This window comes from Grammomys surdaster, unplaced genomic scaffold, assembly GCF_004785775.1.
Source record: "Grammomys surdaster isolate TR1022 unplaced genomic scaffold, NIH_TR_1.0 60, whole genome shotgun sequence".
NCBI classification, from domain to species: domain Eukaryota; kingdom Metazoa; phylum Chordata; class Mammalia; order Rodentia; family Muridae; genus Grammomys; species Grammomys surdaster.
Genome location: NW_021604562.1, coordinates 9,915,416 through 9,940,179, shown reverse-complemented (window position 1 = coordinate 9,940,179; position 24,764 = coordinate 9,915,416). Strand labels below are relative to the sequence as shown.

Here is a 24,764-nt window from a genome sequence, read left to right as displayed (position 1 = left end):
TTCCATAGCAGGAGAGAAGCTGTGTTTCTTATGACAGCATGGCAGAAATTGTTACTAGGTTTTGTGTTTTGGTTAAGGATGCCCCATTGTTGTACCATTGCAGTTAAAAAGTAAGCTGGCATTCCCAGTTGTTTTAGAGTATTGCTGTACTTTTGTACACACCACATGGATAACTATAAGTGGATAGGGAGGATAATTTTATTAATTTGAAACATCACAAAAGCTGTCTGACGTTTCCAACATGGCAGTGATACAGATTTTAAGCAACATCTAGTTTATACAGGTATTGAATTAATATTTTAATATTTCATGCCCAGTTCAATACTTTAAAGCAGAATTAGGAAGAAAGCAGTAAATGTTATAAAATGCAGTGAAGATACATTTGGAAATACAAATTCCTTCATAACAGCAAATATTTTGCAGAAGTGAAGCAGCAAATATTAACTTTTCATGGTAGCATGCACTTGATATAATTCAATGTAATAAAAAAAGCTGCTCAAATTAAGTGTTACAAAATCTATACTGTTTCAAGTTATTTTGTAAAGTAAAAAAAATACATAGAAATGAGTCATAGAATCTTAACACTTTAAGAAATGTGATCATTAAAGATAGACTTTGTAATGATGCCTTTAAAATATACACATTCACTAAAGCAAGGGGTAAAGTGTAAATGACAAGAAAAAACCCTTAGATATTTGTAGAAGTCAATTGATCGTTAGTCCTTTTTTGAAATCCAATAGAATTTTAATATGTTCAGAGCTGTAAAAATAACAGTAATTTTGTGTAACATAAAAGAATTGTAGTCTTTCGGATTTGAAGTCTGGATAAGAGAATATGACATTGAAAGTTAAACTGGATATTTCGCAAACATTTCCTGTGAAGAGTGAGTGCACTTGTTGTGCCTTGGTGGTTCTTGATGACCAGGTGTCTACAAGATAGATGGGAGCACCAGCATTTGTCTGCTGCCTCCAAATGTCAAAGATGGGAGACAGCGAAATGGGCTAGAAATGTTTCCAGTGTGTGTTCTCGTGTTTGCACAACTGCCTAATTAGGTATCCTCTGTAGCTCCTGTACTTTTACGTAATACCAGTGTAGGATTATCAATCTTCTTTTAAACCATTTCTCAGGTTAAAATAAAGTTCCAGTGAACGTGTTCATGCTGGAGTGAAGGCATGGGTGCCAGAGTGTTTTAACTTAACAGCTTGATGGTTTAAAGCTCTGTATAATTAAAACAACCATATAACTACCACAATATGCCAGATGGGTTTTAAATGCATAACGCTTAAGAATTTGTCAAGTTGGCTATATTTGAGGTCTTGAAGACTTGAAATGGCATTATAACATTTTCATAATCTTAAATTGAATGCTGTCACAATTTGATATCGACAGAAAAAAAAGGACCAATAAGAGCAGTAGCATTAAAATACAGATGAGTTTTCAGTGGTAGGGTGCAGGATCGTGCGGTTTGCTGGGGTTAAAGCACAATAGCTGAAGATTAAATAGTCACAAAGATAGGTAACAATTCATACCATGACCCAATCTAATCTAGCATTTTTAAACTCTGAATTTCAACTGTAAGATTTATATCTCCAGTAGCAAATGTGTTTTGTAATACTGCAACATGTAGTAGGAACAATGTCTCCTAAGTTGTCAGATGTATACTGAGATCTGAAAACCGTACACATGTTGCCCTGTATTTCAGTGCTTCTCTATCAGTCCCGATCTCTCACCACTCAAGATAAGGGACTATTGCACGTTTCCCCTTAGAAGGTGCCAGTCACAAAAGCTGAGCTGAATGGTCACAACAGCCATTTTTACAAGACTCGGAGAACAGAGTAAAGATATGGGCAGCTTTTTTTCAATATTCAGACACGAGCAAACAAAAAGCCAGAACTTTCTGTATTGGAACTACTGTGTAGCCCAATCAGCTAGGAAATTTTCCTAAGAGTGACATTAATGGTAGGGAAAGATAGAGCCTGTAGACCAGGTGATTCAACCAAGGTGCTATCCATGGCCATCTACCAAGGGCCTGAGGACAACAGTCCTTTGCATAAAGTGTAGCAGATGGCAGCCACACTTGTACTGTATAGAAGTGGAGCATCAAGAAATGCAGATCTGAAGAAGCCAAGCTTCTTGCTGGACTGGCTCCTCAGCCCTGCTTAGTGAACTTCCTTTCTTGGAAGTACTGGGTTTGGCCTAGCCAATCCTGCCCTCCCCTGATAATGAATAAACTTCATCCCTATCTTTCCCTAGCTTGGCAAGCTGTTGTAAAACTTTATGTAGAAGAGTCACACTTTAGATGTACCCTACACACTTCCACTAGAGCAGAAATACAAAAGCCACAATAATCTCAATAGCTGACAGGTATTCCTCTTTAAGGACTGTAAGGTGGTGGCTTTTCAAAAGGTGGGTAGTAAGGTGGAGAATAACGGGGTGGCGCACTGGAGGACCACATGTAGCTGGGTGAAGGAGAAGGCGACTGGGGCTCCTGCTCATCGGAGAGTCCAGAAGGAGGGGAGGATGGAAAGACACCGGAATGCTGTGTAAGGAAGAGAAAATAGCTCAGGCAGTGAGTTTGCAATTCCTTCTATAGCCATTACTATTTAAAATGAATATACACCAAATTGGTTCCTGTAAAACAGCCCCACATCAAGTCACTCAGGCTGAAAACACTGGGGATCCTCCCTTGCCCCTTTAACTCTACCTCTAGACAGTTACTTGATCCTGTTGCTTCTGCTGTGTGGCCTCTTGAAGACATCACTCCATTTTCTGTGTGTCATTCAGCCCATCAGTTCCCCTCTCCTAAGAGATGCTTGAAGCATTACGACTAGTCTTTCAAAATATCTGGGGTTTAAGAATGTTTAATGAGGTTAAATAACTGATCCCTAGAAAAAAACTTTTCTGTAAGACTATGTCATTGGGAAGTCTAGGAGTCAGGGGCCCATGTCACAGACTAAAACTGAGGTTAGACAAATCAATTAGCTTGCTTGGGTCCCAGGGTATGAAGCCCTGTTCCTTATAAACTACTATTCCTTTCATTACCCATACATACATACCATAGACTTAAAAAGGGCATTGGGTGAGAAAACCAATGATAAGAATGAGGAACAATTTGTCAGTTTGCCAGAGAGAGACTGAGAAGTCAGTTTTACTTTTTGTTGCCTAACTTTGGGAAAAGAGCAGCTATATGGGTTTTAAATAAATCTATTGAGATATTAAAAGTATAATATTAAGCATGATGTCCCAAACTCAGAAAGACAAAAAAAAACCCATATTCTCTCTCATATGAGGACACTTAATCTGTAAAGAATGAAGGGACCAGTTAAAGTGTGGGTAAAACGTCACCATAGCCTTACTCTAATATGATTGGAGGGAATTACAAGGGCAGTAAGAGTTAAGAAACCAGTTCATGGTCACCTAGTCAGCACACAGAATAGGAAGCCTGCAGGTGTTCTAGTGTATCTGGGCTCCATGAGTATCTGGTACTTTTTTTTAGAGCCACTTACACTAAATTTTCTCAAGAGTTCAAGTACTATTTCAACATGGAAGTGAGGTGGAAGGGGGTCACACTTTGGATCATATCATCTTTCCATGCTTGTAGCAATGTTTGGCCAACCTTGACATAAGGCTTCCAGAGCATGAGACTAGTTGGTAGAGTCATCCCCAGGCCAGATGTCTATACTCCTGAGAAGACAATCACTAGAAATTCCTAGGTCCTGTATGAGACACTGAAATATCTGCATCACATAATGTTAGGCATGAAGAAAGTTGCCACCCTCCTCTTCTTCTTTCACCCTACCAATTTTCTGAATAATGACTAAATAACTGGGCTAGAGAACCTAAAGAAACTAAAAGCAATACAATAACTTCAGAGACTAGACCAAGAGAAGCAATCTTCCTAAGCTTAAACTACCCCCTTCCTCCAAGAAGATCTCCTTTACTAAAATAGTCCAGTTTATATTATTTAATAATAGGTATGTTCTAAACACACACACGCACATTGCTAGATCACCGGACAAACTTGTTCACTTAAAGTAAGGTGAGTGTGGTGTCAGTCCTGTCATTATCCTGCCCTCAGGACAATGAAATGTGAGTAAAATAACCCCTTCCTAGGCTGGGTGTAGTGACAAAGGCTTTTAATTCCAGGTGGAAGAGGCAGGTGGATCTCTGTGAGTTAAAGGTCAGCCTGGTCTATATAGAGAGTTCCAGGCCAGTCAAGACTGCATAATGAGACCAGGTCTCAAAAACCTAACTAACCCCTTTTGTCTTTAAATTGCTTTTGTCAGGTACTTTATCATAGCAATAAGAAAAGTAGTAATATATCCTCCTTTTCTTCTCTCTTGTTGCTTTCTTCTAGTAAAAATGTCCCTCTTACTCAGAGAGGAAAGTAAAAGGCAAGAATCTTTGTGCCTGAGCATGTATGTGGCACTCTGTCCTAAATCCCACTATAGAGATGGCAAGAGGCAGCCGAGCACTTTTAGGTGTTCACGGCCACAGAAGGGAAGGACATGTCTGCAGTAGCGCTGAAGTCAGTTGCTTCCTGAGAGCCATACAAAGGCTCCAGTGGGTGGCAGCTGCCGTGGGTGGCAGTTGTACACTGATAATGAAGAAGCTGATCCAACAGCCTCTGTGTACACTAATAATAACAAAGCTAGTGCAACAGCCTCTGGGCCCTCACTTCTCAGTTTCATGCTGATAACTATCAGAGGGGTGGGCAGCAGACAAGAGGTGATTCTCATTTCCCTCCAAGACCAAAACTGGAAATCCGGAGGATAAATTTGAAGCTTCCTGGCAGGGCTAGGGAGCTAACTGGCTGCAGTCCACATACCCTTGGGAGTTGGAGAAGAAAAAAGCCCACAGTACCAGTGTGTAGTTTCCTAGCAACAGTCAAGCACCTTGGGAAATACTTGGCTTTGTTGTAGCTAGAGAACTGGCTTGGTGTGTTTTTGTTCTTGGGTGAGAGTTCAATTTTACTGATGCTTTGAATCTCTGCACACCACAAAGCACAAGGAACATCTAAGTAGTCAGCCCACTACTGGCCTAGTCAGCTCTGGCTTTCTAAGATGCCTCTAAGGCCTGGGAGACCTACAGACCACCCTCTAATATACGTAAGAGGGTACATAATGTTCTCTAATGGGGCTAAGTGGGAAGCTGTCCTTCAAGAACACAGGTATCTCTCTACACCCCCTCACCTGCCCCGTGCCTGTCCACGTCCTTCAACATCTATACAGATCTCTCGGAAGATAAATACACCTCTCTTTAGGAGGTCTATGAACATTTTATTCTAAAAGGTTTCCTGGTGACAAAAGGTTGCCTAGTGACAATGGCTAGTTAGAGAAATTGTGTCTCAAAGGCAGGGACACTCCAAGATCTATTGGTTCTTAAAAACATTTCTCCTACATTCTGCCCTTGAAATAAAAGGTTAAGGATATGAAAAGAAGAGCAGATAAAAGAAAGAAGAAAAATGCAGACTAGAAAAAAAGGATAATAAAAGGAAATGTTGAAAGGGGAGGGGGAAATAAAGAAAAGGCAGAAATGGCTTTCTGAGTTTCAAGGCAACCTGTACCATCAACTCCTCCCACCCCCACAGGGTTGAAGCCACCCTTTTATTAAATGAGCTCAATTTATATGAGTCATTTTTAATGGCTTCAGTGAAACATCATGTACTTTCAGGTACTGAATAAAGAATATAAGTAGCGCCATTTGCATTTTTCATAGGCTGAGACTTTTGAACTTAAACTTGGCAATTCACCAAATGGAGAAGAAAACGGAAAGGAGAGGAATGAACCTAACATTCCAGACTGGGACATATGCCTGGGAACCTTTGAGATTGTAGATAAAACTACAACTGAGTTTAATTTCTGTAGGAACTGGTACTGCCCTATAGAATCTGAGCTTAGCTGAAACCTAAGGTGCCCTGAGGGAATGATTTCAAAAGGCAAGAGAAGTGGTACCAGGAAGACAAGCAGGCTGAAGCCATCTCAGCAGATAGCCTCCCTCTTTTGAAGTATGGAAAGTTCATTAAATGTGAGGACACATCGGAGCATAAAACTGAAATAGTCTGTCACCTCACACTCAGGGCTCACAACTTCCTGAGGGCCAACTGACCCCAAACAAATCCTTGCCCAACTCTGACCACAGGAAATGTTTCCCAGCCTTCCTAACTGGATCATTACCCAGCGAACGCATGATTTTGAGGGACAAAAACAAAACCCTGGTGGGGGGGGCGGTAAGATGATTCATCCCATAGAAGCACGTGTCACCAAGCTCAATTTACACACACACACACACACACACACACACACACACACACACACAATTAATTCACTAATTAAAACCATGAATCTTTGCCCTCATTCTTCTGTTAACCTCAGAGTAAAAAGAAAATAGAAGTAAGTGATCAAATCAGAGTCACAGAGATAACCCTGTTTAGAAATGAACAAAATGAAGTCTTTCAGAAGAAAGTCTTTCAAAGTCTGATTATAATGAAGGTCATTTTCTACCTGAAAAGACTGCTTTTTTTTATTTATCTAGGATCATATGTAAACATTCCCCAGCCTGTTAGATGTTTTATTGGAAGACTGGTATTTCCTTTTTTGAAATTATAAGTGATTGTACATTTGGGAATAAAAAAATCCTAAACTTATATACTAAGTTCTAGAAAAAAATAAAAATGTTCCCTCCAAGACCTATACCATAAAACTCTAAAGACTCCAAGTGGGAAATACAAAAGACAGCATGAGCCTAAGGAAAGAACCAGAAATGTACAGGAAGCAAACATCTGAGTGGCCCCTAAATTGGGAAATGGATGGAGCAAGGGAACCTCCTTTCAGGAGAGATCAACTTGATAATCTAATGACAAAGAATAAACAGAACTTTCCTGAGGTCATATTTAGAAAACCCATGAGAAAAAAAAACAGTAAGAAGTGTAGCTATCTTTAATTTAACCAGGGAAAGGAATCTATAGGCACTCAGATTCATAGCTTCTCCAAAGAATTATTCAAACTCCTATCAGGAACCAGCAGTTATGGGTGTAAATGCTTGTCCTCCTCTTCTGACTTATGTGAACTTGCAGTCACTTAACCTTACCATTATTTTGTCATCACAACTTGACAAATTGCAGTGGCAAGAGTATTTTATTGATGTATAATTGCTCAGAAAATAATACTTGTTACTGAAAAGTAGACAGGTTTATAATCTCAGCACTTGAGAGGCTAAGGCAAGAGGATCATGAGTTCAAGGCCAGTCTAACTATAAAGTATTAACTCAAACAAACAAATGAAAAAAATAGAGAACTCTATAATCCTTGATATTCTTGTTACAAACCCAGAATGGAGTGGGGTTTATTATGAAGGTAAAAACATAGATGCCCTTTAATTTTTAAATATATACATATATGCCCATATGTACATACATGTATATATACACATTTTATTTGTGTGTGTGTGCACATAGGTATGCCATGGGTATGCAGATTGCCACTTGTGGAAGCTGGTTCTCTCCATCATGCGGGTACCAGGGATTGAACTCAGGTCCTCAGGCTTGGCAGCAAGCAGCTTTACACACTTAAATATCTCAACTTCTCCAGAGTAAATTTTGTAAATTTTGACTGGGTGACTAAATTGTGATTCCTTCTCTGGGTTCTTTGGGTTAAGTGCCCTTCTCACTCCACTTATCTACTTTTTTTTTTGTCATGACTACGATCCTCTGATTCATCTCTTAAGTCTCTAGACAAATCATTTAATATAAGGACTGTCTTACTCAACTTCTATAGCCATATCCCCCATCTCCAGTATCTGACCAGGCATTGTTTGAGCTGAAGCCAACAATCCAAGTCATCACTGAAATATTTGCCAATCTTATTTTGATTCCTGGGGTAAGATTTGAACAGAAAATCATGGGCAAATACATATCTGAATATCTTAGAGGGGAGTTTCCTATTAAGAGTTCGTGTTAACTGTCACACTAGATATTATTATCCCTAGTTAGAAGATGCACCACAAAGTCTAACTTCCTAAAATCAATACAATTAATTTTGATATGAAAAGAGCTCGTGATGGAGGATCACACCTCTATTGCCAGCAGTTAGGTTGGATCAGAAGTACTGATACAAATTCAAGGCTAGCCTTTCTATATAGTTCAATCTCTCAGACATTCAATCCCTGAAGAGAGAACAAGTTGTCTCTGACCTCTACACACATGCTGTGGCGCACACACATGTACCCTCACAGGCAACACACACACACACACACACACACACACACACACACACACACACACTTATTTTAAAAAAGAAAAAGAAATAAAAGGAAGGAGAGAGAAAAGGAGAAGAATCTTGTTTTCTGCCTCCAGCCTCTCTATCAGAGGACTGTTTGTTTTACTATGTAGGCCCTAAGAGAATGATGCCATCCCTGACTAAATGTCAACAGAGTTGAATTCTCTTAAAAAAATAAACATGTTGTCTCTGTCACGACTGGCATTGTGCTAGTCTTGAACATAGTTACCACCTAACTGGTTAAAATAGACTAAAGCTGTCTTTCTGTGGCTACAAGGCTTTAATGCAAATTCCAACATAATTTTTCTAAGCCTTTCCTGATAGTGATACTGTATTTGATGGGCGTGAACAAATCTATGTCTATATTACCCTGTTATAAAGCTATAGACTTCTTCAAACCATATGCAACTAACTGTTTTTAAAGTTTTAGCTATTTTTGGTAAACTAATCCTGAAATCAGGTTCTCCAAAGATTTCTGCTTACCAAACAGTAGCTACAAATAGCTCCAGAAAGTTTGTGTCCCTTTGCATCATTTATGGGCTCTAATCAATTGAAGCAAAAATCATTTTGAGTTTGGTTCCTTTAAAAGAGTTTTCCTATGGTCTCTAAGTTTTGGGTTCACAAGATTTTAGTGTAACTTGATTCTTATTTGGTTAATGGTTTTCAGAGTTTCCCCTAAAACAAAGACCTGGTCTTTGTTCAGATGGGGCTGATTTGGTCCCCAGCTCTCAGAGGAGGTGACACAATGTTTACAAGCACAGTGTGACCAGTTGGTCACAGACTGAAGTCTCCAAAACTGTGAGCAAGAATAGCTCTCTCCTGTTTAGAAACTTGTTTTGACCTGGTGGGTTTTGTCATAGTACAGGAAAGCTTTGAGCACAATCACCATTCATTTGTAAAGACCCACTTGATGTGTTTCTCCAAAGTGCCTCCTCAGTCTGTGCTTGGGACACAATGAATCCCCTTTATGCTTCCATTTCCCTGCACTTAGGCACAGATCAAAAGAAAAAGGTCGAAAGTGCAAATTCGGTAACACTATTTCTGACCTATATGATAAAGCAAAACAACAAATGAAACAAAACAGAAAGCAGGGAGTGTTGTAAAAGTATTTTCTCTATGTTGTTCTAGTTAGGGTGTTTGAAAAAGACTTCCTCTTTGGAGGTTTGATTCAGACCCCTTTGTGGCTCAGAGTTCCCTTATGTCACGTTTCAGGGCTATGCCTCTCCCTATATAGCAAAAGCCAGTGTTGAACAGGGATTCATAGTTACTTATTCAGGCTGCCATCTCTCAGCCAAATTATATTCCCTTAGTGTATTTAAATACAATTTGGGATACCTTACTCTTATCCTCCTCCGTTTTCCTCCCATTTCTATTCTTCTTTCATGCTCAGCCCACTTTCCTGTGTCTTCCATCCATGCTGGTCCTTAATCTGGTCACTGGTTCCTACACACTGATAAAGGCTATCAGGGGTAGAGAGCCTGGGCTAATCCCTATCAATTCCAAAAGCAAATAGAAGATTCTATAAATAAGTCAAGGACAATAAAAAGGACTGTGTTACAGCTCAGGGAATAAAGAGTTTTTTTTTCTCTCCAAACATACCTGAAAGTCATAAGCAGAATACGGTGGCAGATGAGGAGGGCTATGGTAGTAGGTATTGTACGATGCCACTTGGGGACGCGCATAGTAAGAAACAGTTGGATGGGGATTTTCAACAGAGCAGTTTAGTGCTGGAAGAGTAGGGTTCTGCAGAAAAACAAGTTACAAACAATATATTACACACCATCATCATTAGGTGAGTGGCTAAATAAGCCACAGCACAGATATATAACAGCATATCACCCAGCTATTGATAAACAAATATTCAGACCTATATTTAGTGACAAAGCTTTCCAGAATATACTGTTATCTTTTATGTGAATTAATATTTTGTCTCTATGTATGTCTGGGCATCCGTGTGTGTGCCTGGTACCTAAGGTGGTTGGAAGACGATGTCAGATTCCCTGGAACTGGAGTTACAGATGATTGTGAACTGCCATGTGGGTGTTGAAAATGACAGGTCCTCTGGAAGAGAAGCTAGTCCTTTTAAACACCAAGCCATCTCTCCAGCCCCTATTGTTATTTTTTTAACTACTGTGGAGCTAGAGATATAGTTCAGCAGTAGAACATTTGCCTGGCATGTGCAAGTCCTTGGATTCAATCCCCAGTACTGCAAAAAGAAAAGCTACTGTGATAAATTAATATAGAGTGCTCTAGTTCATATTCTAAAAATTGCAGTTACATATTTATGTGTGTAAATACAAAGAAATTACTCTGAAAAGATTCACTGCAAACTGTTATTGATAGTTACCTCTGCAGAGGGAAGTAATATTAGGAAAAAATGGAAACTCTTACTTTTTAATATATAAGACAATATTTTTGCAATTAATACACATTGTGTCACTTTCCTAAAGCTTTAAATTTAAAAGATAACAGTATGTTTCTTTGGTCTCCTATCCATCTGAAACGTACCCTGCCAGCTTTTACAAAACAAAACTATTTATCTAAATAAATCAAGCCTAACCACAGGAAAGCAATCCAACAATGTAAACTGTATCTATAAAAAAATTTCCTGAATGTTTAATAGATCACGGGTACAGGATCATATCTGAAAGAAAGTTAACTATTAATGAGAAAGACGCACAGAAGAAACATCAAAGGAAGACCTAGTGAGTGGGTGTTGGAAAGCTGCTGAAGAGTCCAAGCTAGTGGGGATAGAGAAAAAGGGCAGAGGAATGGGTCAGGGGTCAAAGAGATGAGCAGGCATGATGCAACTTAGATGGCCAAAGGATGATCTGATTCTGTTTCAAATAGATAACTGGGATTTGAAAACATGCTTGTCAGTACTTACGGATGTGCAAGTGTGTGTGTGTGTGTGTGTGTGTGTGTGTGTGTGTGTGTGTGTGTGTCTGCTTCCATTGAAATTCTGGAGTTCCAATTGTAAGATTCCCCTCCTCATTACTGATCATGAATTTTCTGAGCTCTAGTCAAACAAAAGGTTCCTAGGAGGCACAGGAAATAGTGACAGCAATCTTGCCTGGGCCAAACTGGGTCTACTGAGACAATGGTCATGTATTTCACAAAGAATGCCACTATTATTCTTCTCTAACTTATTCTAAACTCAGAGACGCCACTTAGGAACCAAATGCATGGATATATGTTGACTATTTCAAGATTCATCTTAATCCTCATGTCTTTGATCAAGCAACAACACTGCACTGTCCATTTCCTTAGGACCACCCTTGAGCACGTCTGGTTAAGGTGTGAAGACATCCCTTTTTTTCATTTCAGGACTCTACAACAACTCTTTAAAAAAGAAAAGAAAAGTGGCTCCTAGCCCATTGTATGGAAGTGCTGCCAGCTCACAGCACGTGGCTCCTATCTTTCCATCAGCCAGTACCCGTGAGCCTCCCTACAGATTACAGAGCACTGTAATAAAGGAGCAGACATGCCAGGCACCAACTCCATTTGGACCTAGGCCACATATTTATATTGGCTCACACATTTATATTCTAGAACTTTCTACACCTTGTTCTCATTTCGATGACATCATCTCCTTGGTGGCCTCATGTTCTACCCCCACTGGAATTCTCTTATTCCATGAGCTAACTATATTTTGCCCTGACCTTTGCTTTCATTTTTTTCTTTTCTCCTATGGATGTTCAACAGAGCTCCCAAGCTTCTGGTTTCATAATATTCAGACTTTCTTTGGCTCTCCACCCTTACTGTTAAGGAAGCTCCCAAGCAAATAGCAGGTAGTGTGGGATACACAACTTGAAGAAGCAGAACAGACTGGGCAAATGTCAGTTTGAGGCAGGAGGGGTGGGATAGAAGGAGCAAGAGTTGATCTGGGCTCCAGTCCAAGTTCTGCTACTTAGTTTGGGGCAAATCTCTTGAGCCTGCTTTATCTGTTTGCTCATATATTAATGGTTAAAGTACTTAATATCTACCTGAGGTAAGTATCTAAGCTAGCTAACAAAGACTGAACAAAAATATATGCACAAAGCCCTTTTAAAGGGAACATGGCCACTAGCAGAACAATCAATGGAATCCTCTATCCTCTGTACATAAAAAATAACTGAGATGAAGAATTCAAAGATAAATCTATACATGTGAGCTTAAATGATTTTTTTGACAGGAAAATTAAGAGCCAAGTGGGGAAATATCAGTCTCTTAAACACATGTGTTGTAGTAAATCATACATTTGATACAGTCTGTATCTATAACATGAAAAGAATGCTTAGGACTCAACGACAAAAAGATGAAACACTCAAAAGAAGAAATAAAATCACAGACAAAGCCAGGCATGGTAGCACAAGCCTATAATTCCACTTATCAGGATGCTGAGGCAAGAAGATTGTACAATTAGGGCTGGCCTGGGCTACAGAGTAAGAACCTGCCTAAAAAAACAGAGAGATAAATGATAGATAGATAGATAGATAGATAGATAGATAGATAGATAGATGTCAAAAACTAAGATGTACAATTTTTCCAAAGAAGGTATACAAATTGTCCATATGCACATGAAATAAGCCTGACATCATTGGCTATTATAGAAAGGCAAGTCAAAATTATAATGTGCCTACTAGAATTAGTTTATAGAGAATTTGGAATTCTTGTATACTATTGGCAAGAATATAAAATGATATCTGATGAGAAAAATAGATTGGCTTCCTCTCTGCAAGCTAAATATAAAAGCATCATACAATAAAAAAACTTCCACTTCAAGTTTATACGAAAAAACTGGGAATTTATATAAATGTTTGTAACACCATTTCTCTATAGCCGAAAAGGTGGGAACAAATGTCCATCAATAAATTTTAAAAGAGTTAAATAAACTTAATATATATTAAATATACATTATTTAATAGATTTAAATAAAATGTGACATGTCCATAGAATGAAATATAATTCAGATATTAACAGAAATGAAGCATTGATATATGTTGAAAGCTAAACGAGTCTTAATATTATGGTAAGTGAAAGGAGTCACCCAGAACTTCATGTTTTATATTAGTCCATTTGTATGGAATATCCAGAAGATACATACCCATAATGATAGCAGACTAATAGTTTCTGATAGTTCTGGACAAGAGGAGTAGCTGTGTCATGGTTACAAGTTTCATTTAATGAAAAGGCCATAGCCAATGTGGCATTTTGAATGTCACAAATGTCACTGAATTGTACATTTAAAATAGGTTGGTATTTGAAGAGAAGGCCAAAAACCTTGGAAGGGCTGTATTTCTTAGAACATCACCATCTCATTCCTTCCATCTTCCCAACTTGCAGAACTTTCTTTGAAGAAAGTTGTCTTTCTCAGGCACACTTTGACTTCACATCCCAAGTCCTTCTGTCACCATGGAAACTTATCAAATCACTGGAGAGGTTATGTAATATAAGGTTTTAACACCTATGTGGCATATTAGCCAGCATATTTAAAATGTTACTCTCTGGGGCTAGAGAGATTAAGAATATGTGCTGTTCTTGCAGAGGACTCAAGTTCAATTCCCAGCACCCACAAGAGGAAGCTTACAACTGCTTCTAACTCCAGCTCCATGAGATGCCCCTAACCTCAGGCACATATACATACATATGTACATACATGTACACATAAACAAATACTAGTAATATAAAATGAATAAAATCCTAGTTTCAAATTACCTTATTTCTTAATCATCTTAATTTTGAAGATTAGACAAAAAGTGGCAAAGTCTATCAGAAAATAGGAAGAAAAAGAAGAAAAGGAGGAGAAAGACGAAATGGAAGAGAAACAGTGGAATTTTTAGCACTGTGACTTTGTGGGGTAAAATCTGAGGATCACCTTGCAGGTAAATCCCGGAAAGCAGCATTCAGTCCTCAAGGCAGCCCCTCCACTGGGTCTGGGAAGCTCTTCCTATTCAGGAAACCCTCACCTGCTATGAGCCTCTCCTGGGAAAAGCCTCCAAGAGCAATAGCATTTTTTTCTCCAAAAAAAAAAGCCTAAACCCAGAAACACCTATGTCTCCTAAAACCTTCCTCAGGCTCCCCTGGTGACAGGAAATCTTATTTGTTCCTAGAGTGACTGCCACGTCAATACTTACCATACAAACTCCTTAGTGCTTGGGTTTTTTGAAGTAAGAACAGAGGGAATGAGAAATATGTAGAAGGGAAAGAGAGAGAAGCAAGACTGACAGACTAGGGGTGGACATGGAAAGGTTTTCATGACAGAGTCACTAGCAAGAATACCCAGTATTCCTAAGCATCTCAGTTCTTCTGGGGACTTTGTAACCAAAACTCCATTTTTTTGTTACCTACAAGGCCCTTAATTTTACCATTACCACCTTTCGACTATCTATCTAGGGTTAGATTAGAGACTACTATTCAGGATCCTGTTCTTTGAGGACCCTAAAGGGGACAAAAACAACCAAGGGTCTAGAAGTTGTTTATTTCACTTCTTGAATCAAAATAAAATCCCTTTTAGGCACAAAATCATTTTCTAAGGATATGTGAAGCAGTGACCCTTAAGCCTACCTACAGACCTGAATCACCTGGAATGATCTCAAGAATCCATTGCTAGATGCGTTTCCATTTGGACCAGCTGAGTCAGACTGTCTGGGGAAAGGACTCAAATGTGTGGACTTATTTTACTTTGTTTTGCTTTGTTTTTGATACTCCAGGTAATTTTAATATGAAGCTAGATTAATAACCATGGCTAAAAACTAACAGCTCCATAATTGGAGAATAAAGTTTACCAACATAGCAAATAAATTATGAGAAAAGTTTTGAAAGCAAAGAAAGAGGGAATGTACTGTTATTGAGGCAACATGCATTACTGACGGTTCTGAGTGCTGCTGTGCATTCGCAGTCATGCACACAAAGATGGAAAAGATACCAAAGAGAGGAGCAGGAATGTGGGTAGGCTAAGGTTGAAGGCAAGACCTGGCAAGCAGCTTAGCCTGGGGCTGAGTCTTCAGGTACAAGAAAAAACAGCCTAGGTACATTTAGTGTAGAAACTCCATGATGGGATTCCTGTGGGAGACTAGCATTAATCCTGCCTACAGCTAAACATAAATCTCTTTCCTTCATTGTCTCCCAAAGATCATTAAGGAGAAAACTAGGTAGGAAGGTTTCTACTAAAAGTGTTGGGGGAAGATATGATGGATTGTTTACACAGGCAGAGTGAATGGGAAGACTGAAAACCCCTCCCACTATTTCACTCCTAAAATATGCCTCAAGATACCGAGTTCACATTCATAAGAATATATACAGATTGATGGCACTTCTCACTTCAACTTGAGATATTTGAAGGCAGCTGCATATGCTACGTTCTAATTCCTCACTTCAAATTATGTATCTCCATTGTCCCAAACATCCTAGCCTTGTTCACCATCACCAAACAGAAGTCACTGGAAAATGGAAAGTCACTTTCTTTCTTACCATATCCTTAAATCCCCCAAGGACCGCAGCAGTAATGATACCCAGGAACAGGCCAACAATGTTGAGGATGGTGGCAGACCAGAGTAGGTGGTACAGGTGGATGATGTCCTGGCAGCTGCTAACATCAATGTATTCATAGTACCCGCCGGTGATTTCCACCCTGCTGCATGGGGAGAAGCATAGTGCAGTCAGTCTCCTAGAAGCAGAAAAACTTCTTCTCCTTGCCCCCACCACTAGGATTTGACTACAGTGTAGTTCGGGGGGGGGGGAAAGCTGCCTAAGCAGATGGGCAGCTGTTGTAAAGGGCATCATTGTAGTTTGCTTGGCATATAACACAACAATAAATCGAAGTGTGATTGGTATTTATCTAAAACACAAAGCAAAACAAAATGTTGCCTATCAGAGAGACTCTTGTAATCATCACTAACACTAATCCTAGGCAGCATTTATTGACACATATCATCTAGTAGGCACAGGACTTAGCATTACACATATGCCAGTTCAGTAAGCCTCGCCTGTCCAATATGGTAGCTACTAGTTACACGTGGCCTTTTTTTATTAAGTACATTTTAAAGTTCAAGCATTTGGTCTTCTCATGTTTCAAGTGCTTCATAGCCATATGTAGATAGTGGCTATTGGACTAGACAGAACATATTATAAAACATTTCTATTACCACAGCACAGCAATGCCTGTCAACACTGCAAACCCTCACAGTAGTCTACAAGGTAGATCAGCAGTTCTCAACCTGTGGGTCATGTCCCTCTTGGGGATTGAATGACCCTTTCACAGGGTCACTTAAGACCATTGGAAAACACAGATATTTACATTATGATTCATCATGGTAGCAAAATTACAGTTATGAAGTAGTAATGAAAATAACTTTATAGCTGGGGGTCACCACAACATGAGGAACTGTATTAAAGGGTCACAGCATCAGGAAGGTTGAGAATCACTGAGGTAGATGATGTTAGACTCCCACATTTCAAATGATGAAACTGAAGCACAGGGAGGGTAAGGACCTTGGCTAAAGTGGTAAAGCAGAAATCTATTTCAGACTTCAAAGACTTCAGTAACCCCCCAATCAAAACTAATAATTCCACCCCACCCCCCAACCAAAACCCAGTGGTGCTAATATACTACTAAAACTGAGATGTAACACAAAACTCAGAATGTCATCTCCTTGGAGTGGTCCTCTCTGGCTCCACTCAGCCTAATTACTCTGAGTCACATCACTTAATCCAGATTGGTTTGTACTCTTCCTCCACAAATACCTATGTGAAAAACGTAATCCCTGCAGGTTCTGTATCTGCCAGTTCAATATGCCATGGATTGGATATTTAAAACTTGGATCTGTACAGAACATATGTAGACCATTTTCTGTTGTTATTCCATAAGCAATACATTATAATGCTTCACATTATGACATTTACAATTAGGAATTATAAGTAATTTAAAGGCAACTTATAATATACAGATTGCTATGTGTAAGTTATGTGCAAATAGTGTCCATTTCATACAAAGGACTTCGGCATCTACAAGTCTTTGTATCAGTAGGGGAGAGGGACCTAGAACCCATCCTTTCCCTCATGCCAAAAGTTGGCTGACAAGATAATAAAGTCAGTAAGCTGAACTTGGGTGAAATAATTTCTTTGGTCTACCTCTACTCTTTCTGGGTTGAACAAACATTTGTTCATATCTCAGAACAAAGAAAAGCTCATGCAACTGCCATTCATGACACACACTTGGTGTTGCATAAATACTTGATAAATGAATTCAATGGAAATCCCTATCCTCTGGGATACTGAAAGCAGGTAACCTGAAACACTGTGCTTAAAATGAAGCACACAATGCAATGCCCTAGCAGAAAAAAGCTGAACCTTAGAGTTCCCTGTCATAGAAACACCAAGAATGAAAAACAAACAAGCAAAAAAAAATCAAAGCTTAATCTCCAAAATGAACCAAAAAGGGATTATTCACACAAGAAAGACTTTTCACGTTTACAAATAAATTTAACTTAAGATTCTTTAAAAACTAATTTCTCTTAGGAATTGAAATCAGTGTGGTTACAGGGTTGATTACATCAGGATCACCAATGTGTCTGTCTGTATGTGTCGACCTGTATGTGTCAATTGTATTCTTTGTTATGAGTGTGTGTATGTGTGTGTGTGTGTGTACACATGCATGCTTACAGAGAAACAGAGAACACTGGATCCCCAGAAATTGGAGTTACAGGCAAAAAACAAAAAGAAAAGAAAAGAAAAAAAAACCTGACCTTGTTTCCCCCAGTGACCATATCAAGGAGCTCAGAACTGCCTATAACTCCAATTAACCATTAAACTGTGTCTCCAGGCCCTCGTGGTACAATTTTAAGGGTATTTCCATTCATCTGAAATTGAATTGAATTGTAGTATTTTTATGAATCTATCAGAACATCCCATTCATAAGCGTACCTTGAGTTTCTCCTGTGAGTTGGCACTGGTGATGGGGAAGGAGAGTGAACACATTATTTACTACCCTCCAAAGATGCAACTGCAAAAGGGCAGGTATGTTTCTAAGGGTGAGTGTGGGATTGTAGGGACATATTAGTGGCTTGGGATCACCTTCTGACACATGCTTCCAATTATCTTTGCCTACCTCCTAGTCTACTGGGAGTAAGTGGACAGAGCATGCAGAGAGGCAGTATGCTCTAGCAAACTCTGGAGTCAGGCTGCACTAAAACCCTGGCTATAACTTATTTGCTGCCTGACAGAAACATTCTTAACTTCTCTGAGCCTGGGAGATTTAATAAGAATGTGCATGACAGGGCCAGGAAATGGATTAGTGTACAAAAGGCTTCCCTTGTAGGCTTGATGGCCTAAATTGTATCCCCAGAATGCACATTTTAAAAGCCAGATGTGGTGGCAGCTGCAATCCCAGCTCTCCTATGGCAAGATGGAAGGTGGAGCCAGAATTGTCCAGAAGCTTGTGGACCAGCAAGCAGACGCAGAAACAAGAGAGGCCCTGTCATGTTAAAATAGAAGGTAAGATCTGACCCCTAGAAGTTGTCCTCTGACATCCACACATGTGGCAGACACACACACACACACACACACACACACAATATATATATATATATATATATACACACTCACACACTAAAATTTAAAAGATTGTGTATAAAGCAGATTTTAGCCCATAACAAATAGTAAAAATTGTTTTCTTATGAGAACCACTGTCTGGAAACTAATTCAGACCTTTGAACACATGCTTAAAGACACTTATGTTGTAAGGACACATGCCCCAACATGGAAACATGAGTAGTTCATTTCAGAGTATATAATAATCTGTGACTTGCTATCTATCTCAGTGGTAGAGCATTTGCCTAGCATGCACAAGTTAGCATGCACAAGTTAGGCACCTCAGAAAAGACAAAGCATCCAACTTCCCAGTTGGTTTTCATGTGAGTGGGTTCGGCAGCTACTTCATCTTTAAAAACTGACCCATGAAGCAAAAGACAGTTAATAATTAAATGTAATATGGTTTTTAGCAAATTAATGTGGCTTGCTTCTGTTTGAGAGTCATGATTTCATTTGGTTCATTTCCTGATGAAAAAATTCCCTAAAATTGTATTTTTTGCCTTATTTTTTACCTCATCCTTGTGCTCCCAAGACTGCAAGGCACTCCTGACAGACTCCACTGGTGCTCAATTAATCTTCCTAAAATGTTTCTGAAACTTAAAGCCATTCCTTTTTCTCAAAACTTTTTCACTGCTTTTCATGATCAGCAAGGTGAAACACAAGATGATCCAGAGCCGATGAAAACACTTGGTGGGGAAAGGTACTGCAAAGCCTGGTGACCCAGGATTGATTCCCAGAACAACTTCCACAGGCTGTCATCTGATGAGTGCATGTGTACTGTGGCATGTATATAAATACACACACACACACACACACACACACACACAAATATATATATATATATTTAAAATTTTTAAATGAAAAATTGCCCAAATTTCCATATGTCATAATCTGGGTTAAAAACAGAGTCTATACTCTAGCTACGTTACAGTTCTTAGCAGGCCCAGACTAGAAATGCTGGGAGCTTACTCAAAAACTGTCCTCAGATTTTTTTGATTTGAGAAGGTACTGCCTTCAGTTCCCTGTCTGTCTAAATCCCATCTTTGGATCAAAGCTTTACGGCGCCTTCTCAAGGGGCTCCAATACCCACTCACTAGGTTTTTTTCCCTAAACACTCACAGACTTAGACAGACTTTCCTTTTCAGTTTGTTGATATTAGTTTTTAATTTAAGCTAATACATATTGAGAGGCTGCTTGGTGCTGAGTGGTGTGCTATAGCCAAGCCCAAGGCCACCACGATGTCTCTGTCAAACTTGTAACCTCTCAAAAGCAAGGGCTGGACATCTCTTTTTGTCTCTCTTACTGCCTAGAACAGCACTAGAAAGATTGAGGACCACACAGGGAGTGAGTAACGAGTGCAAAGCCTCATCGCTACATTGGTCATGAAATGGATCATCAAATATGGGCTTGTTTATTCTTGCACTCCACTTCCTGGGTGGGCCTAAAGGAGCAGAAAACCTGCATTCAAATTACTGCTTAACACAGGAAGTGGCAGTTGATCTCGGGGAAAGCAGGAAGGCATCTTTCTGCTCTTCAATAAGACAACATCTTAACTTGGAGTGGTAATTTTCCTCTTGTCTTCTCTCTCCCCTCCTCCCCTCTCTGTCTCTTACTGTCTGTCTCTCTGGCTCTGACTCTCTCTCCCTCCCCTTTCTCCCTCTCTCCTTCTCTCCCTCCTTCCTTCCCCCTACCCTCCATTCTCCTATTTCTAAATTCCCCTTCTGGTATGCTGAGTTTCTATAGCCCCTGGCACATAGTAGGAATGTCATAAAGGTTTGTTAGAGGAGGTGAGGAATGGAAGTAAGCTGTCCTGTATCACTGTGTTCCAAGCTGAGGCCGTACACAAACCACTCCATTTCCTTTAGGTTACACACTAAAAACCAATGATATTGACTTGACCTCGCCAAAGATGAGTGAGTTAGATGGACGGCAGAGATGCTCTGAAAGGCCGCCGCAGAGAAGCTGTGTCCTAGAGAAAGCCACCTTCCTGTACAAGGCTAAATGGAATAATCTATGTTTGGTATTAAACCTCACCACCCATGACGTCAGTGAAGGTCTGTGGGTTCGAGGGGACAGTAGACACTCTGTTTCTGTAGTGCTGTACAAATGACTGCCTGATGTTTTTTGTTCCCACTTTTTTCTTTCTTGGCCTCCTTTCCAGGAAATGGACTGGAGGAGCTGGCAATTGATTAAAAATAGGCTTTGTGTGAGGAAAACAAATATGCATTCGGCAAAATTAAAGTCTCCAAGCCTCAGAATGCTGGTTGCTAGCTATATTTAGGTCTTCAATTTAACTCCCATTGGCTCTGGCTGCAAAAAAAACCCTGGGTCAAGGAAAAAGCTTTCCCTTCATTGCTGGTCTGTCCCCTATTTAGTCTTACGGCTGTTTTCTGAACTGATGCACGTAAGCAAGTCCTTTTCTATTGGTTTTGCCCTTGGGATCTTCACCACCCAGACTTGGGAAAGGATGTTGACAGATGCTTGGGCTTCTAGGTTCAGGGCAGGTTAAAGCTACTCCTACTCTGAAGCTTATAGATCTTTAGAAACAGCATGGCCCGTATCCGTTGCTTTGTCCAATATTTTCTTTTCCTGGTGAAAAGGAAGGTTTTGTTTTTGATTTTCAACAAATGTCTCCCATTTTCATTAGCTCTTTTGTCATGCCTAGCCCTGTGCTGACAAAATCAAATCATGTCCCCTGCCCTGTGGAAGTCCACAGTTTAGTACAACTTCTTAACAAAGTTTTTTTCTTATGTGGTTCATTTACATAATGGAATACTACTCACATATTAAAAACAAGGACATCCTGAATTTTTCAGGCAAACGGATGGAACTAAAAATATCGTCCTGAGTGAGGTAACCCAGACACAAAAGGACATGCATGATATGCATGCACTAATAAATGGATATTAGCCAAAAAAGTACAGAATACCCAGGATACAATCCACAGACACAAAAGGACATGCATGATATGAGTAAGGTAACCCAGACACAAAAGGACATGCATGATATGCATGCACTAATAAATGGATATTAGCCAAAAAAGTACAGAATACCCAGGATACAATCCACAGACTCACAGAAGCCAAATAATAAGGAAGGCCCAAGGGAGGACGCTTAAATGTCACTCAGAAGGGGGAATAAAAATAGACATCGAAGGTGGATGGAAGGAGAGAATTTGATAGGAGAGGGGGTGGGAAGGTGAATGGGGTAGGGGTTCAAGTGTGGGGAAAGGAGGAAGGCTGGATGAGAGAACAGAAATCAGTGGGGGGGCAGCTCTGGGACAGGGGAGACTCATGAGTCTATGGGCATGACCGTAACAAAGAATCCTAGCAGTTGTGGATATGGAGACTGAAGTGGCCACCTCCTATAGCCAGGCAGGACTTTCAGTGAAGGGAGGGGGATACCAACCCACCCACTAAACCTTCCACCCTAAATTTGCCCTGCCTACAAGATGTTCAGGGATAAAGATGGAGCAGAGAATGACAGATGTCCAAACAATGACTGGACCAATGTCATAGGAGAGCCAACCTCTGACACTATCAAGTGATAGTCTGTTATGCTTGGAGGCAGGAGTCTAGTATAACTGCTTCCTAAGAGGCTTCATCTAGGAGGTGATGGAAACAGATGCAGAGACCCACAGCCAAACAATAGGTGAAGCTTGGGGAGTCTTATGCAAGAGTGGGGGATAGCATTGAGCAAATTGGCATGGACAAGGACACCTCAAGAAAACTCACAGAGTCAACTAACTTGGGTCCATAGGAGCTCATAAAGACTAAACCACCAACCAAAGAGCATACAGGAACTGGATCTAAGCCTCTTACACATTTGTAGTAGGTGTGCAGCTTGGTCTTCATGTGAGTCCCCCAACAATTGGAGCAAGTACTTTATCTGAGTGTTGCCTGCCTTTGGATCCCCTTGTTAGCATTTCTTCTAGGCTCCACCCCACAGTTACCTGGCAACAGCCAGGTATGCCTGACTCAATATAAAAGGGGCTGTTTGCCCCCTCCTCTTTCTTTCTTTTCTTTCTTACTCTCCTCCCCTATTCCCTCTCTGTCTCTTCTCTCCCCACTCCCCTCCCATCTCTCTCTCCACACATTCATGGCTGGCCTGTCTCTCTCTCTCTCTCTCTCTCTCTCTCTCTCTCTCTCTCTCTCTCCTTTTCAATGTCTCTACTCCCTCAACTCCCCTCCCCATGCCCTAAATAAACTCTACTCCATACTATATCCATCATATGGCTGGTACCTCAGGGAGAAGGAATGCCTTAGCATGGGTCCGCAGAGATACCCCCTTCCACCACACCATTCTGCTACCAAACATATTCCTCGTTCTTTCTTTCTTTTTACAAAACACAACACCCCTAGCTATGCTACATTGTCTGGCCTCAGTGAAAGAGAATGTGCTTAGTCCTGTTGTGACCTGACATACCAGGGTGGGTGGGCACCCATTGGTGGCCTCCCCTTCTCTGAGGAGAAGGGGAAGGGGGAATGAGGGGAGGGTCTGTAAAAGTAAAAAAAGAAACAAAGAAAAAATTTAAAAATATTTCATAAACTAGACAAAATTTCTTCCTTAAAAATAATATTGGAAATAGTTGCCTTATGAAAGTCAGTTATTATGAAATTTAGATTAACAAAAAAGATAAGTTGGGATTCAGTCTCCACTGGGGGTAAAAATAGAAAATATTCACCTGTGACTCAGATAAATGGGATTTAAATAACATTTTATTTTTTCCAATCCTTTTTCTGAAACATACCTACTGTAGAAACAAAAGTATGTTTGTGTGTGTGCGTGTCCACACGTGATCGTGTGTGTGTGTGTGTGTGTGTGTGTGTGTGTGTGTGTGTGTGTGTAAGAGATCACTTTTTAGATCTCTCTATGGATGGGCCTCCAGATCTCAGATCTTATTCAGTTCATGGCAGCTCCCAGTCCCTACTCCTTGAGGTCATGAATCAGCCAGGAAGGGAGAGAGAGGGAGGTGAAAAAGTGAGCAACAAAGAAAGGGGGCAGGGAGATAACAAGGGAGTAAACAGGAAAAGAGAGAGAGAAAAGGAGAGAGGATGGAGACAGTCAGCCGAGGAGGCCAACATAATTAATTATGCATCGCCATTCCTCCTAGATAGCCTTATACTTCCTTTGTGTCTTTGAATTTCTCTTCCTCTCCTGTCAGACAGTCCAAGGAAATGAAATTGGTATTAGCAAAGAAAGTGGAAGGCTCAGGTGAACTCTCCCCTTGAAGCTCTCTGCTTCTACCCTGTCAAGTTTTTAATCCTCAAACCAGAAAAACTGGTCCCTGAACCACCAACAGGAAGAGAGGCATGCAGGCCTCCTGGGTTAGTTCTTCCCTCCCTCCCTTGGCCTTCAGGAGTCCTACACTAAGTCTGAAAACAGTCATGCATAGGAAAGCATTAGCTAACTATATGTTATATGAAGGGCTATTCCCTCATAATCTGCATCACATTGTCACATTTCTCTTATAATTCACCTAAGTTATTCCTTTAAAAAAAAATTACCTCTGACTTTTGTTGCATCCCAGCCATCTGCAGTGTCTACCTGTTCATTTTCAGTGCTGTATACCTCCCTAGCTCCCAATTGCCTACATGGTCCAGGCCAAAGTCTTTCCTGTAGACAGTTGGTTCTTTGATATCTGACCCTAGTTCCTGCTTTGTGTTCACCACCTACTATATTTTCTATAGTTCCCTCCACTTCTTAAGTCCTGACAACTTGTGAGCATATCTTCCCCACCTCCACATGCTTTTGTTTCATATCCTAAACTCTTCCTTATCCTTTGTCCTTCATTATGCCACCAGAGTCCTTGCTATATCCACTGATGCTCACTGTGCTAGTATGTTCACATCAATTGTTCATCTATTTGCCTTTCCTACTAGTCTGACATCCAAATTCTTAGCACCTAAGGTTTTGAAAG

General features: G+C 40.1%; 1 protein-coding gene across 2 annotated transcripts in view; it reads right to left on the bottom strand.

Annotated features, from left to right (window-relative positions):
* Positions 1–180: 180 nt before the first annotated feature.
* Positions 181–24,764, bottom strand: part of Tmem255a (transmembrane protein 255A) — a 51,482-nt gene continuing 26,898 nt past the window's right edge. For both annotated transcript variants that reach the window (XM_028762341.1, XM_028762268.1), the window contains 3 exons: positions 15,728–15,890; positions 9,875–10,018; positions 181–2,539 (listed from right to left, as the gene is read on the bottom strand). In XM_028762341.1, the coding sequence (XP_028618174.1) occupies positions 2,375–2,539; positions 9,875–10,018; positions 15,728–15,890 (472 nt within the window). In that variant the 3' untranslated portion in view covers positions 181–2,374. The remainder of the gene's footprint in view (positions 2,540–9,874; positions 10,019–15,727; positions 15,891–24,764) is intronic.